At 51.1% G+C, this 14,308-nt stretch overlaps 1 protein-coding gene across 5 annotated transcripts in view; it reads right to left on the reverse strand.

Moving 5' to 3' along the window:
- Window positions 1–1,433: 1,433 nt before the first annotated feature.
- The window catches only part of ADCYAP1R1 (ADCYAP receptor type I), a 101,361-nt gene continuing 88,486 nt past the window's right edge, over window positions 1,434–14,308 (reverse strand). For 3 of the 5 annotated variants that reach the window (XM_084785490.1, XM_084785491.1, XM_084785492.1), the window contains exons 13-17: window positions 14,096–14,187; window positions 7,509–7,592; window positions 4,575–4,704; window positions 3,124–3,165; window positions 1,434–1,754 (exon numbers count right to left, since the gene is read on the reverse strand). In XM_084785490.1, coding sequence (XP_084641616.1) covers window positions 1,566–1,754; window positions 3,124–3,165; window positions 4,575–4,704; window positions 7,509–7,592; window positions 14,096–14,187 — 537 coding nt within the window. In that variant the 3' untranslated portion in view covers window positions 1,434–1,565. The remainder of the gene's footprint in view (window positions 1,755–3,123; window positions 3,166–4,574; window positions 4,705–7,508; window positions 7,593–14,095; window positions 14,188–14,308) is intronic. The other 2 variants (XM_084785488.1, XM_084785489.1) reach the window with 2 other exon arrangements.

Consider the following 14,308-nt stretch of genomic DNA (forward strand, 5'->3'; position numbering starts at 1 on the left):
GCTTTGCCAAAGACCCGAGGGCTGACTTCACTGGTCAAGAGCACAGAACTCATCTCTAATCATATCACCTAGAACCATCTCCAGTCTTTCTAACGACTCCTCCAGCAGCCCTGTCATAAATCTCCTAGAACTCCTTCTACTTACTACAACAGCAAGCAAGACAGCACCCCACACTCCCCATGCGCTCCAGAGCACAACTGTAAACAAGTCCACGGAGGCAGGGACAAGAACAAGCATCAACAAGGAATGAGTTGGGCCTCGTGGCCCCATGGCACTACTGTGTTTTCCTCTGCCTTCCCAAATCTGGGTGTGGCCTTCTGTTAAAGTCTTAGGTTATGGCTGTGCAACTTGCAACTGGAAAGCCAAGGTGGGAGGAGCCGCACCTCCTCCCATCAGTAGCTTGTGCTCATGCATCATAGACACAGCATCCCCTCCAAACACCCTAAGAGGCCCACGAGTGATTCGAATGTCGAGGGCACATGGAGGAAGTCTTGCAGACATCTGAGTTTAGCAACTGAGTCCAGTCTGGGGGTGGCATGTAGGGTTCCTTGTCATCAGTAGAGGTGGCACTGTGGGGAGCCCAGGGCCCAGGATTTGGCTCATGGAAATTGAAGGTTGCTTCAGAACCCATTGGTTTCTCTGCAAGGTGGCTGGTTCATTCTAGACATGGCTTTGACTTCTGGGAAAATGGAGAAAGGGGAGAGCTAGGGGCTCTCTGTGGTTGGCGTGGCTGGAGAACAGCTTCTTCAGATGATCCATTGTGGGCAAGAAGGGTAGAAATAAAGCCACCACATACTCAGTCTTGAGTCGGGGGTCACAGTCGTGGCCAAGGTAAGATCTTCAGCTATCCCATCTCCTTCCCAACTGCATCTGCATTTCTGGCTGTCAGCTCTCTTAGATCATATGAAAAGCACCAGAACTTTCCCTGACCCTCGCCCCCACCCCAACTTACATCTTTGATTAAAAGATAACTGGAGCCCTTCCCATCCTCCAGGCACACAGGAGCTGAGCACCTGGACAACCTAGATGTCCGGAAAGCAAAAGGAGCCTCGGGTTGACCGACTCCAAAGGATGCTCAGGACAACTGAGCTACATCCCTGGCCAACTGCAGGACCTGGTACAGGCTGAGAAGGGCCCACATTCAAAGTCAATACAGTGAAAGGCTGCTGGGGTGGGCACTACCCCAGCCTCTCCAAAGCAGGTATTTCAGCCTCAGCTCACAAGGCCTTGTACCTGGGATCAGGTCATCACTGAGGCTGGCCTTGACGTAGTAAGCCAAGATGGAACCTGGCCGAGGTGAGCAGGGTCATGGGTTGTGGGGAGAGATGGGGCAACTTTCCAAATTGGAGGTGTATTTACATGTCAAATTGGGCTCAATGGACCATAGTAGGCAGGACCCAAACAGGAGGAGCAATATCAGCCTATACACCCTATCTCTCTCTTCTCCCTTGGAGAGGAGCCCAGCTTCCTACCCAGGGCCTGCCCAAGGAGAGGGAAGAGGCACAAACATGCGCAGGCACTGGCCCGCAGCCCCAGCCTGTGCAGGTGAAGAAGGGAGACAAGACTCAAGTGGCCAAGTTGTCGGCCGGGAGGCTGGACATTCGGAGCTGGGAGCTGCTCTTGCTCAGGATGGACAGCTGGGTGCCCCCATTCACACCACTGCTGGCCAGGGATGGATGCCGATGCTTGAAGTCCATAGTGAAGTAACGGTTCACCTTCCAGCTCCGCCATTTCCTCTTAACTTCGGCCTGCACCTATGATGAGCAACATGCCTGTGACTTCCCAGTGAACATCTTCTATGCACTGGCCTAGTGCTTTCCCAGCTGCCGCTGCGACTTCCCACCCACCTCTCACTCTCCAGCAGTATCCTGCATCCTCGTCCTAGCCTATCTTGGCAAAGTTTTCAGACAGCTTCCTGCTGTCTGGGCCTCTCAGAGACCAGTCCTTTGGAATTGTAAAAAAAAAAAAAAATCTTTCCCAGAATCCTCTTGAAGCACATGGGTCAAATAAGGGTCCTCACCCTTGCTGGCCACTGTGGGGTGCAGAGATGTACTCAGATAGCTTGAAATATCCCAGATGCCCACAGCCCATGGATGGTGCTATCAACATCTCCAGATAAGACCTAGATAATACACAGCTTTGGATGCTTCCAAGGTGAGAAGACTTCTGAGACTGAGAGTTATAAGATCACCCATGCCTCTTGGCAAACCCTCACGTAGTAAATGGTGGCCACTCCAAGAAAAACCTCATCATGCTCCATATGCCACTTCAGCCAAGCATCTTTTTTCAGTAAACAAACCCTATGACCAGAAGCAGCACCCATATCTATTTTCTCCACTTCGTGTCACTGGTCCCTTGGCAAACTCCTGACAAACTGCCCATATCCCCACATCTGGGCTCCTCCGGGATCTTTAAGCAAGGCCCCCTGGGCTCTCTATATGTCAGAATGTGATCTTTGGCCTAGGTAGGCCATCCAATAATGGAGACTAATTGTCCTGCATCTTAGATGTGAACAAGAGGAAGAGCCTGTTGATGCCAGAGCCTCAGGGTAAAGACCCCTCTCCACTTAGCCAGTGTCTACCACTTCCCAGGCTCCTCTATCCTGGGTTCTGGTCCAGAACATTGCCCCAACAGGCTAGAGAGGGAGCCCCCAAATGATAGCTCTGGAAATGAAACACCTCTAGAAGGCTCCAGGTGTCTCCTTAGGCTCTCTTCCAAATTCTCATAGGCTCTGTGCCTTCAGGGATAGACAGGCTGGCTCACTGTGACTCCGCAGCACGGCCCACCACAGCCTGATAACCTATAGGTAGCAACTCTTACTCACTGAGGCATGTCTTTTGAAGAGAATGGATTCTGAAGTTGTGTTCTCAGCACCTATGGTGCCTCCGCCATCTTTACCCTACTCTACCTGCAGTTGTGGCCTTAACTGCAGAGGTGGAGCCATTATGGAAGAGGTGGGACATGCCAGGAGATGTCAGTGCCATATAGCACTGGAAGCTATGTCATTCACTCCATATCCTCAGTATTGGAACCTGGAAGATCCCATCCCAAGAATCTGCTCCCTGTCTCTCCTCAACACACCCCACCTGTCGTGCTGAGGATGGTGGAAGGACTATGTCTTACCTCCCCATTCAGGAAGCAGTAGAGTACAGCCACCACAAAGCCCTGGGGAGAGAGCACAAACAACTGTGAGCCTACCAGCAAGAGAGCCCTAGAGACACTGTGGGCATGTTGGAGGAACTGCGGTAGGAAAGATACCAGAAAGAAGAAAACACCAGTCTAGACAGGGTGTACCCGCCTGAGGCTCTAAGGTAAGTGCCACTAACACAGGCACTGCCATGGTGCCAAATGGCTAGTAGACCAGTCCCCACTGATAAGCACCTCATCTTGGATCTCACAATCACGTGATAAATAACTCCCATTGCCAAAGACTAACTTCATCCCATTTCCTGTGGAAGCCGCTCACCTTTTCTAAAGGAAGCCAGAACATTTTCTAGACTTTACCAGCAGTCTGCAGGCTCCTGGGAGCAGGACTCTCAGGACAGACCCGAGCCACTGGTTATCCATCACTTCCTCCTCCTCCTCCTCTTCCATCCTCACTTGGCTAGCTGCCTCTCAACACCGCAAAGCAAACCATGAGCAGTAAGGATGGGGCAGAGTGTGAACTTAGCTCTTCTATACCAAAGAAAGCAACCTCTTCCTGATTGTTGAAAAGCAGGACCCCCTGGGCTGCCATTTTAAAAAGCCAGAGGGATGGCTGTCCGAATGTCAGTAAACACAAGGATGGGAGCCTTGGGTCGCAATGCCTGGGTAAGAACTTCATCTGTAATTCTCCCAAACTCACCAGACCAACAATGCGAATCTGGGGAAAGGGCTTTGAATTAAAATTCAAGTCAGCCTCACAGAATTACTTTCTGACCATCAATCTCAAGAGCTAATTTAAATAGGTGGCTTAGGGAGAGAGCCTCCCTCCCTTACAGCCCGCCACCACTGCTTCCTTCATTTGCTTCCTAGCTGTGAGGCACACATGCCCTTCCTTACTGCCACCTACACATTCCTACTGCCTGGACACTCATTGTTCCGTCCCTCCTCTTGTCCCCACCTGCACCTGTTCATTTAAAGATCTGCCCAGACACCTCCAGCCAATTCAGTTCTCTGTGTCGGGCCCTCTATTGGGGTTCCCTGTGCCAGGGACCCAGGGTGGATAAAACAGAAGTCCAGTCCTCGTGTGACTAGATTATGTGACTGAAGTTGGTGGGGTGGGGGGTCTGGACTCAGCAGGCAGTCTTAAAGCCATCCTATTTCCTGGGCTCTATGGAGCACTTTCATTCAAGCCACTCAGGGGTCCTGGGTGTGGACCCTCAAGCACAGTGACAGCCAGATTTCTTTATCACATCTTACAGCAGCAGACACGGCTGTAGAGAACACCTGCTCTAGTACCCATGTTAGAGACAAACACTGAGGTTGGAAGTTGGGGTTCACAGGGTTACAGAGCAGGTAACAGGTCATAGGTCAGGTCATAGGTCAGGGCTTAGCTCGCAACAAACTATGCCCTCTGCATGCACCATGCCTACCTGGAAGGAGCCCAGCCCAAGCTCGAACACGAGTCTTTCCCTCTTGCTGACGTTCTCTGGAGAGAAGGCGAACACTGTGTAGTGGATTCCAAACAGTGGGATGAGCAGCAGGGTGGAGCGGGCCAGCCGTCTGTCAGGAAAAAGCAAACATCTGCTCTGGGGACTGCAGGGCTTGGGAGCATGGAGGGCAGAGGGCCTGCCATCGGCCCTGGCTACCCTTCACTGCCTCTGCTCACAGACCACCTTGGCATCTTTCATTGGTGCAAAGGGCCGGGGAGCCATGGAGCTAACTAGAGCTCAGGGATCTTAGGATGCTGTAAGGATGCAGGGTGCCCACTGGAAGTGTACCATCTACTGAGCCGCCTTGAGTAATGTGTAAAGTCAGAGGAACATTCAGGATAGGATTCCAGAGTTTTGAGCTAAAGCAAACCTGTCCTGTCTCAGAAGGAAGCTACATGGACTAAAAAACAGCTGTTTTAAGGCTCGCGGGAAGAGGTATTTTCTGAGTCTGGGTATAGCTAGGGACACTGGAAGCAATGCTGAAGACCAGGAGGGAGGGTCCTAGGTGGGCCACAGAAGAACTTGGGAAGGTTTCAAGGCAGGGCTTGATGACTGAGAAGAAAATTCTACCTGCATAGGAGAGAGCTGCTGTCCCAGAAACTGTCCCAAAAAGCTGCTGTCCCAAAAAGCCAAGGAATGAGAAGGATGTCTGCCCCAAGGATTGGACAACAAGAGAACCCACCAGTCCTCCCAGGATCCTCTCCTGCTCTTAGCTCTTGGAATAGAGCCAAGTGTAGGGTAGGGCTCTGTATAAACAGTTCAGGGACAGAAAACATCTACAGTGAGTACATCAGGTACACGTGGGCTGGAAGTGATGCTCCAGTGGGAGTAAATTAACACAGGGACTTCCCAAAGTGGGACTCCATCTATCTCTGCCCATCCAGGACACTGGGCCCCTGTAAGCCTCTTCAAAGAGCCAAGCTCTCCTCTGTAGATAGTTTTCTCTCAGCTGTTCCCAGTCCCCTGAAACCACTGGCCTCACCCTATCTTGTCCCAACTTAGCCTAAAGACATGGACAGTAAATACAAGGGTGACTATTTGACCGGAGGCAAGTCTACCATGTTCCCCTCACCATCCATGCCAAAAAGCATCCCACTGAATTTGGGGATCCAGATTTCTAGGAAAGCCAAATCCCTAGATTTAATATAAGTTCCTTGATGTCCTAGCTTCTGTGAGAGGGGAGACAAGGAGGAGGTGCGGAGGAGGGAGAGAAACGAGGAGCAGAGAAAGGGGTTGGGAAGGGGAGGAGAAATAGGAGCTTGAGGTGACCTTTAGGAGAAGGTTCAATTCAGAAAGGAGGAAGCCCACAATTGCGGGTCTCACAGTCCCCTTCTTGCTCAAATGCAACATATTCCCTAATTTCTGAGGGTCCCTAGACTAGGACAGGGCCAATGGGATCTGGATGAATCCCTGCAATGAGCCCACATGGATTCCTAGAAGTCTAACCTCATTGTGGTCCATACCTCATAGCCCTAAAGAGGGTTCCTCTTTGTTAGGTCTCACAGCAAGTACATTCAGGCACATAGTCAACACTGGAGTTGCCCATGCTGTGGAAGAGCAATAGGATTGCCCAGGCACTCAAGCTAGAATCCTTAAAACACAAGTTGCCTGAGCCCCAGGTCCTGCTTGCCTTTCAGTCCCAGGACCTGGCACCAGAAACCATCAGGGTATATCTGGAGACAGAATGGAAGTTGAAAAAGCTGTGAGGTGTGCCTAGCAACAAATATGCATGGCAGATCAGGAGGTCCTGCTGGGTCCTGACGCAGGCCAGGGCCCTGCCTTCTTCCTCCAGCATCCCCTCTGCTGTGGACCCACTCCAGGTTCCTCCTCCAGCAGAGTAATACAGGACCTGGGAACCAGAAGCCAAGCCTCTCCAGTGTTCACAGTCACATTAGATGTGTTTGGTTCAGGGACGGTGCCAGAGCCTTCTCAGGCCCAGGACTGATGTGTACCTGAACAGAGGGTTTCCCAGGGTGTGGCCCTCCTTCAGCATAGGCAGGGATGACAGCCAGGGACACCTCAGAGGCCCTTGCCAGTCAGGGAGTGGTGACAGGTAAGGAGACTTCATGAAGCCAATGTGTGGGTCTCTTGAGCTGATAAGCCTTGAACTGTGACTAATCCAGACAGACAGTGAGTGACATGACCTCTACCTCTAGCCTCCTCTCCGAAAAAAGCCTTCAAAAGGAAGAGGAGTCCTACAACCCAAAGAAGAGCTTCCAGGGCGATCAGAGACATCCAAACTCTCAGTAGGTTGCCAGGAAAGCCACACTTCCCACTCTGTAGGTGTCATAAGTGACCTAGGGTGTGGCTCCTAGGACACTCTAGGCTCCAGTCCTTGCCTTCTCAGTCTTATGACTTACTTCACCTCACCATGCTCCAGTTTTCTCGTCTATAAAATGGAGACAGTGCAAGAAGCCACTTTATAGGGTTCTTGTGGAGACGGAGTTTTAGCCAATTTGCACACAATGTGCTCAGCACATAGTGAACTCATCTCAGCTCTGAGATCTTACAATTTCGCAACTGCCAAGAGAAGTAGGCTCCCAAGGAAGGACAGACAGACTTTTGTCAGCAGCCACTACCTGCTTGCTGTGGACTGAGGCAGGTATCAGTAGCTACCAAGTCAAGATGTTCCCACAATGCCACAGCTCGAATACTCACATGCCCTCCAGCCCCACCCACAAGACTGCAAGAACTCACAAGACACATATCAACATGCAACAGCCAGGAATAGGGAAGGCTGGGAGGCTCGGGGTGGCTCTCCACATGCCTCCAGCCTGGCATAACACAAGCACAAGGCAGTGGCAGCAACAGCAACATGCAAATCCCCCACCCCTCCGGGACACCCCGGCCACAGCCACGGCCACACACACTTACAGAGTAATGGTGGATAGTTCTGACATCTTGCAAGAGTGCTGCTGAGCCCGCTGTGGCTTGCAGTAGCATTTCTGCACGCAGCTGCTGGGTGTGACAAGATTAGCACTTCTGTCAGCTGGGGACATTGGGCAATGAAGAAACTGCAGTAGGACTTGGGGAGACTTAGTTTACAGGGCACAGGGAGGGCAGAGAAGTGAGGGAACAGAGACAAGCTAAGGAAATCACCCGGAGGAGAATGAGGAAGCCAAGGACTAAAGCAGTCAGCTCTAGACAAAGGAATGTATGTCCGTAAGTACACATGTATGTGCATGGTTGTAACACACATACAGACACACACACAGACACACTGATACACACAGACACACAGACTGACAGGCACACACACACACACACACACACACACACACACACACACACACACATACAGGCCACTAATAGGTGAGTTGTATTAAAAGGCAGGTATGTTCAGATGATGAAGCCTGAAATGAGACTCAGGCAGGGAGCCAGAGGCCATCTCTGGTATCAGCCCCAGACTCAGAGCAAGGCTTTGCCAAGGTCACTCAGTGAGATGAGTTACTGGGCACTCATGCTGTGGACCTCACACATGACTGGCACGAGGCAATAGACTCCTGGGTTTGGTGGCAAAGATCACCATGGGTGTTCTGACTATGTCTTCTTCCCTCACTCCCACCTCTTCTCAGTGTAAGCACACACAGAAGAGTAGAGGCAGCCCAGGCTTAATGGACTGCTCATTAGTCTAGACCTGTATTGACCTACTAAGGTAGCCTAGGTGGCTACTCAAATTAAACTTAATTAAATTAAAACCCTAGGTGGCTATTCAAATTAAACTTAATCAAAATCCAATAGGCTGAAAAACTCGACTTCCTCAGTTCTTTCAGTCACAGTCTCAGGGCTTAATAGTCACATGTGGCTGGTGGTGATTATGCTGGACACAGAGCCCCAAAACATCCTAGGACTCCATAGGGCAGCACTAAGCTAGACCACTCCGTTCGGGTATATGGGCAGTATAGTCTCAGGCTGAAAAGCAAAAACCTGAGAAACAAGTTGCGCTGAGGAGGTAGCACAGGGCCAGGCTGCCTGTGCGTCCTGCTGCCCTCAGTCACAGAGCCATCATGCCCTCTTCCCCTGGTTCCTCCTGGTCCTGCTCGTGCCTGAGCTGGCATAAGCCAGTGACTCTAGTCTCCCTATCAGAGATCAAGAGTCATGTCACCTTAGATAACAAGTTATCTCCCCAGGGAGATGACTGAGGCACCTCATACTGGCTGGTGGACGCATCAATCAGGCATGGGTGGGTTAGATGCCAGGGAGGACAGGTATGCAGGAGCAATTAGTTCCTTGACATTCGAAGACCTGCTCTCTGACTCCAGCTGAGAATGGATCTAAAAGCAACTAGAGTTTGGGAACAGGTTTCTTTGCTAAGGCAAGAGTATGTAGTTCCAGATAAGGCAAACTCCAGCTGGCCTGGCAGGCTGTTCCTCTCTAGGCCTGTGCTGCGCATTCACCATGGCATATTTCCTTTCCTGTCACCTATGAGGTAGACGCCAAAGGCCCATTTTGTACGTGTTATTTGATGCCTTGTTATTCAAGTGTTCGCTAGGCCAGCAGCAGGAATAGTGCCTGACCGCATTTCAAAAGTAGACTATGGTACCACCCTGACCTACTGATGCACCAGCTCAGGAGCTGCCTTCCAACTACAGCCTGGGGAGCTGTATTACAAAGTATTCAAGGATCTCGGAAGTTTCTTCTGGGTCTTTGGTGAGTGACAAGAGATATGTGTGTGTGCATGTGTGTGTATGTGTGAGAGAGAAAGGGGGGGATCTCTTGGTCCATCAGAACAGCAGCTGCCCTTTCGTTGTCATCTCCCTTACCCAAACCAAATGACTAAGAACCCTTCAACCCTTGTTGAAGTAGACACCAAAGCCAGGGCCAGTCCAAGCCACTGCACATCCATACATCTGTTACTCAGTTGGTGCCACCTTGAATCCAAACTTTAGCCTTTCTCCCCCAAGACCTTTTCTTTTCCCCCCAAACTGTCCTGTGTTCCTCCCTTTTGAAGAATCCATGACATTTTACAGAAAACATTGTTTTAAAAAATTCTTGAAAATAGCCAAAGGACAATTTAGTGACAAGTTCAATGGGACGGGAGAGGAAGGTCAAATCAAGAAGCAGCAAAAGCCAGGGTGACATCCAGAGGGATTTCGGGGGAGACTATCCGGAAAAAGAGGGGAGGAGGCCCTCTCCTAAGACCCTGCCTCTGACCTATAGTGACTTACAAACAGACTCACTGAAGAGCAACAGGACATGCAGTGGCAGGGGAGCCGACCAAGTGCGTGAGAAAAGCAGGGCGTAGGACTCCAGGGACGACACAGCAGGAGGAGAGAAAGGTCTTATCTAGAGGTACACTTACGACAACCTGAGGGGCCACCCTGAGTTCAAGGAAGCACAGGAGACTCAGAGGAGGGTCCCCAAAACAGAGGACAGAGAACTCTGGTGGTCAGTGGGAGATGGTCGGTGGGAAATTTGGCCAGTGGCAGGGTCAGAGCACCCTCTGCAAGTCCAGGAGCCTTGGCTTCTAGGCTCAGCTTTGACATGGTTTCTTTCCATCTGTAGGAATGTCAAGGCTACTCCAGGGTCTCAACCCCCAGGGTCTGTCTCCAGGGTCTCTATCCCTGGGATCTGGCATACAATGCCTTTTCTGTCAGAGCCTGGCTGGGCTGCAGATCCTGGAAACATCCAATAATATACTAGATGTACACACCTTTCCATGCCCTGTGCAGATGGCACCCCATCTTCTTCACCTATGACTCTAGGAATAAATGCAATACTTCTTCCTTGGCAGTCTACAGGCCATGGTGGTCTCCTAATGCCAAGCTCACATGCACCTTCTGAGCCCTGCCTGGTCCCCAGAAAGCAATCCCCAGGAACAGCATCCCGGCTGGAAGTATGGCTCAACACCGTGTCCTCCTCCAACAGGGAGGCAGAATGAGCTTGGGCTCCCAGAGGGAGTCCACACCAGGTTCAAGGTTTTGCAGCCACTGACAGTGAGCAGATTTCTTTTCCTACGTTTCTTGGGATAATTGGTTCCCTAAATTATCCTTGATAGAACCCTGGGGCCAGATGGACCTTGACAGGGTAGGCATTAGAGGGTACAGGGACTGGAAGGCCCTACATGTAGGCAAAGCCCCTGGCTGGACATCCTGATTGGAAGGCTGCCTTGCTACACAGAGTGTGTTCAGGGAGGTGATAGAGGAATGCCTGAGGAGGAGACCGCGCAAAGGTTTTTCTCTCCTCACCTCAGGACTAAGAGGTAGAGATTCCAATGCCCATCTCCAAAAGTAGAGCCGGTCAAGAGTGGAGAATGAAGCCAGGCCTCTCCGTGGCTAGGCTGAGTCACTCCTTGCTCAGCCTGAGTCTTCCAGAAAACCACCACCTCCTCCTCCTCCTCCTCCTCCTCCTCCTCCTCCTCCTCCTCCTCCTCCTCCTCTTCCTCCTCCACCCTCCAGAGTCAGGGAGCTATGCCTAGCAGAAACTCGGGCTTCAGGCCAAAGCGCGGGAACCCTGGCCAGCCCAGGACTGAACCTTGCACACCCTGACCTGAGCCCCCCGCTGACCCTAACACAGGTCCAGGCTCCCCTGCCCTCCACAAGGCCCCACATGCAGCAGGTTCTTCAAGGCTGAGCCAGGAGCACCTTGGTCCACAGTGAACAAACCCTTTGCATTCTGAATGTCTGGAACCAACCTACAGGAAAGGGGGTGAATGTTGGTCTGAGGGCACAGGCAGGGGGTCCTCTCGGGCTTTCTTGGGGACTCTCAGTCTTAAATTTGTTCTGGAAACAGAGGGGGGAAAAAAAAACCAGAGAACTGTTGTGGGCAGACCAGAAGGGGTTTTGCGGGAGAATACACACACCTGGGGCCGCAGGCACAGCCCTGGAATCTCCCACCAAGCGCTGCCCACCCCAGGTTCTCCTTCCTCCCCAGGGCAGGTGCCTCCCCCCTTAGAGCCAGCTCCCCTAGTGCCCTGGGAGTGGAGTACTTTTATTTGGGGGCAGGGGACATCTAGGGATATTCATTCATGAAGTCTATTTCACACCCAGGCTTAACCCTACCATTCAGAATCTGTGGATCTCAGGGATCCATCCCAGGAAAGATGACTCAACACCAGCTATGGTGTCAACTGCCTGCCTGCACTATGGCCACAGCCTAGCTCCTTCCAGGTGGATTCATGGTGCTTCATCGAGCACTAGTGTCCTTTGCTGTAAAGGAGGCTTCTACCTGGCGGTGGCTTGCCCAGCTTGCAATGACACTGTAAGCATCAATTGTGTGCAAGTGTTTTCACATGCTCTGCAGCTCTCAGAGGCTATGTCACCTGGGTCAATGAGGGCTCTTTGACACTGGGAACACCAGACACAGAGCTGGATTGACAGCACCAAGCTGCTCCCTTGTCCAGCCTTAACCTTTCCCTGGCTTCCCGACATCATCCACTTGAGTTTTTCATCTTTGTGGTGAAAGACTATTATAGGTTTGGTTTTCTCTACCAAATATCACTGGCTAAGCCTGCAAAGTAACAGTCACTTCTTCAAAGTTCTAGACTAAGATGTGCTAATAACAAGTGGTTCTTATCTATGCGTTAGAAAAGCCCACTGCTCTTTTCCTTCAGGCCAGCGGCAATTGCTGTTGGCATATGAGGTGACAAAGGTGTGATCAGGCTTCCCAGAGCATCCTTATTTACCAAGGCTGAGCCGCTGTGCGTGTCTCTGCATCGGCAAAGTAGGGAGAAGCAGGAGGGGTCTTCCCATTCAGCCGGAAGAAGATGGCTCAGAGGCCTCAGAAGAAGAGCAAGATCCTACCAGGAAGGGGGTGAGACCAAGGCAGGTTGACAGTGCTCAGGAGAGAATGAGGCGAACTTAGCTCCTCACCAGTTCCGATGACTAGAGGTGACAGTCAGGAGGGGAGCCAGGTCACAAGTAAGTAAGAGAAACTGAGGCTGGGCATAAAGGCATGACTTCAGCTTCCTACACTGGACAGGGAGGTGAGGGAGGGGAACAAGGGGACTGTTTTGTGACTTTCTGGGACAAGGTTATCTCTCCAGTGCAAGGGCACTGGAGAAGCAATAGAGCTGTTGCCGTACTCATGAAGTCATGGCTCATATGGAAGAATAACTTCCTATTACATCACAGATACAGACAAGTGAGGGCTCTTAAAAAATAATAATGATTAAACAAATACCAGGAAAAATATGAAAAAAAGAACAAGGGTTGGTTAAATAAATAAATAATAATAAAAACATGAAACAGTGAACAGGGTGGATAGTAAAATAACCACGAAGGTGTCCTTTTTCAGTGTTTCAAGGTTTTGACATTATTTCAGCAGAGAACGCATGCTATATAATAAAGGCCCTGTGATAACAGAAGGTACCCAGCAGTGTATACAGACTGATGGACCAAAGACAGTTCCATTCCTCTTCAATATCCCCAAAGGAGCCTGGAGGAGGATCTGGGACTCAGTCTCTTTACAAAACTCCTTCTCTTCCTTAAGAGAGCCCCTAAGAGTAGAGCCCTCTGCGTCACACTCTATCCTGTCAACCACACTTTTTTTCAGGGAAGCCAAGGTTGCAAGCCTCAGGCTGGGTCTCTAGCAAAGACCCCAGTGACGCTGTGAGAGTCCCATAGCTTCTCTCGCCTACCCTTGGCTGCTACTGTGCCTTTGCTATCAACCTCACAGAGCCTGCGACCTTTCTCATTAGCATCAGAAGTGTCTATACACACCACAGCCCATTCCTGAGCTACGAGGGGTGAGGCAGCAGGAGCTCTATCTTATTTCAGAGTGGGACAGGGCTGGGATTGAGGCAACCATGTGTTTTTTAGGGTAGTGACTGAAGAAATAACCACCTCTTGGAACTCACTAAGCATAGCAAAAGCCTTGCACGCAGACTCAATCACAGAGCCTATACTTTTTTTTTTGCTAGGGATAGAGGGTGCTGAGGCAGAAATTCAGACAGATACAGAGGTGGAAAGAATTGTTCTGAGGAGAGGTGGAGGAAAGAGAATCATCCCCATGCAGTGAATGACCAAGGAGAAGGTGCCCCTGTTGACTAGCAGGCACTTAGAAGCTTCTGCACAGTGGACGGGGGTGTGGCCTTTCAAGCCACGCCTCCAGTCTGCGTGTCTTCCCCCAGAATCCACATCCCCAAAGGAAAGCCAGATTCTAAAGAACCAAGACCCTAGCTACTCCAAGGACTCTGGAGTTCTCCGCTGGCTTTCCTGCCATCCCAGAGACTGTCATTCTTCTCTCTCTCTTTCTCTCTCTCCCTCTCTCTCTCTCTCTCTCTCTCTCTCTCTCTCTCTCTTTCTTTCCCTTCCCAAGTGATGCGGAGCTCTGGGTTAGCTCAGGCCTGAGAGGGCAGTTGTAGTTCACGAGCACTTTAATCAGGAAGAACTCTTGCAATTGCCCGTGCTAGGTCAACCTGCCAGCAGAGTTCAAGCTTTGTCCTGCCTGTGACCCAAGTGCAGGCCGGCCGTGTGGTCGGAAATGGCTGTGGCATCCCCACATCCACGTGACATACTTACAAGTAGATGCTGGACTCGTTGCCTCCCATGTCTGGAGACTGCAGCTTTTGTACGAGGATGATGATGATGCCGACGAAAAGCACAAAGTTAACCTGAGGAGGGAAGGAAAGCAGACTCCAGTCTCTGCCCAGCCTGGGACTCCACAGCAGGACCCTCTCCCAGCCAGCCAAGTTCCCTTGCAGACGTCTCAGCCTCTCACTGAGTCGCTCAGAT

The sequence above is a fragment of the Acomys minous genome, assembly GCF_964271855.1.
Source record: "Acomys minous genome assembly, chromosome: 6".
In the NCBI taxonomy this organism is placed as follows: domain Eukaryota; kingdom Metazoa; phylum Chordata; class Mammalia; order Rodentia; family Muridae; genus Acomys; species Acomys minous.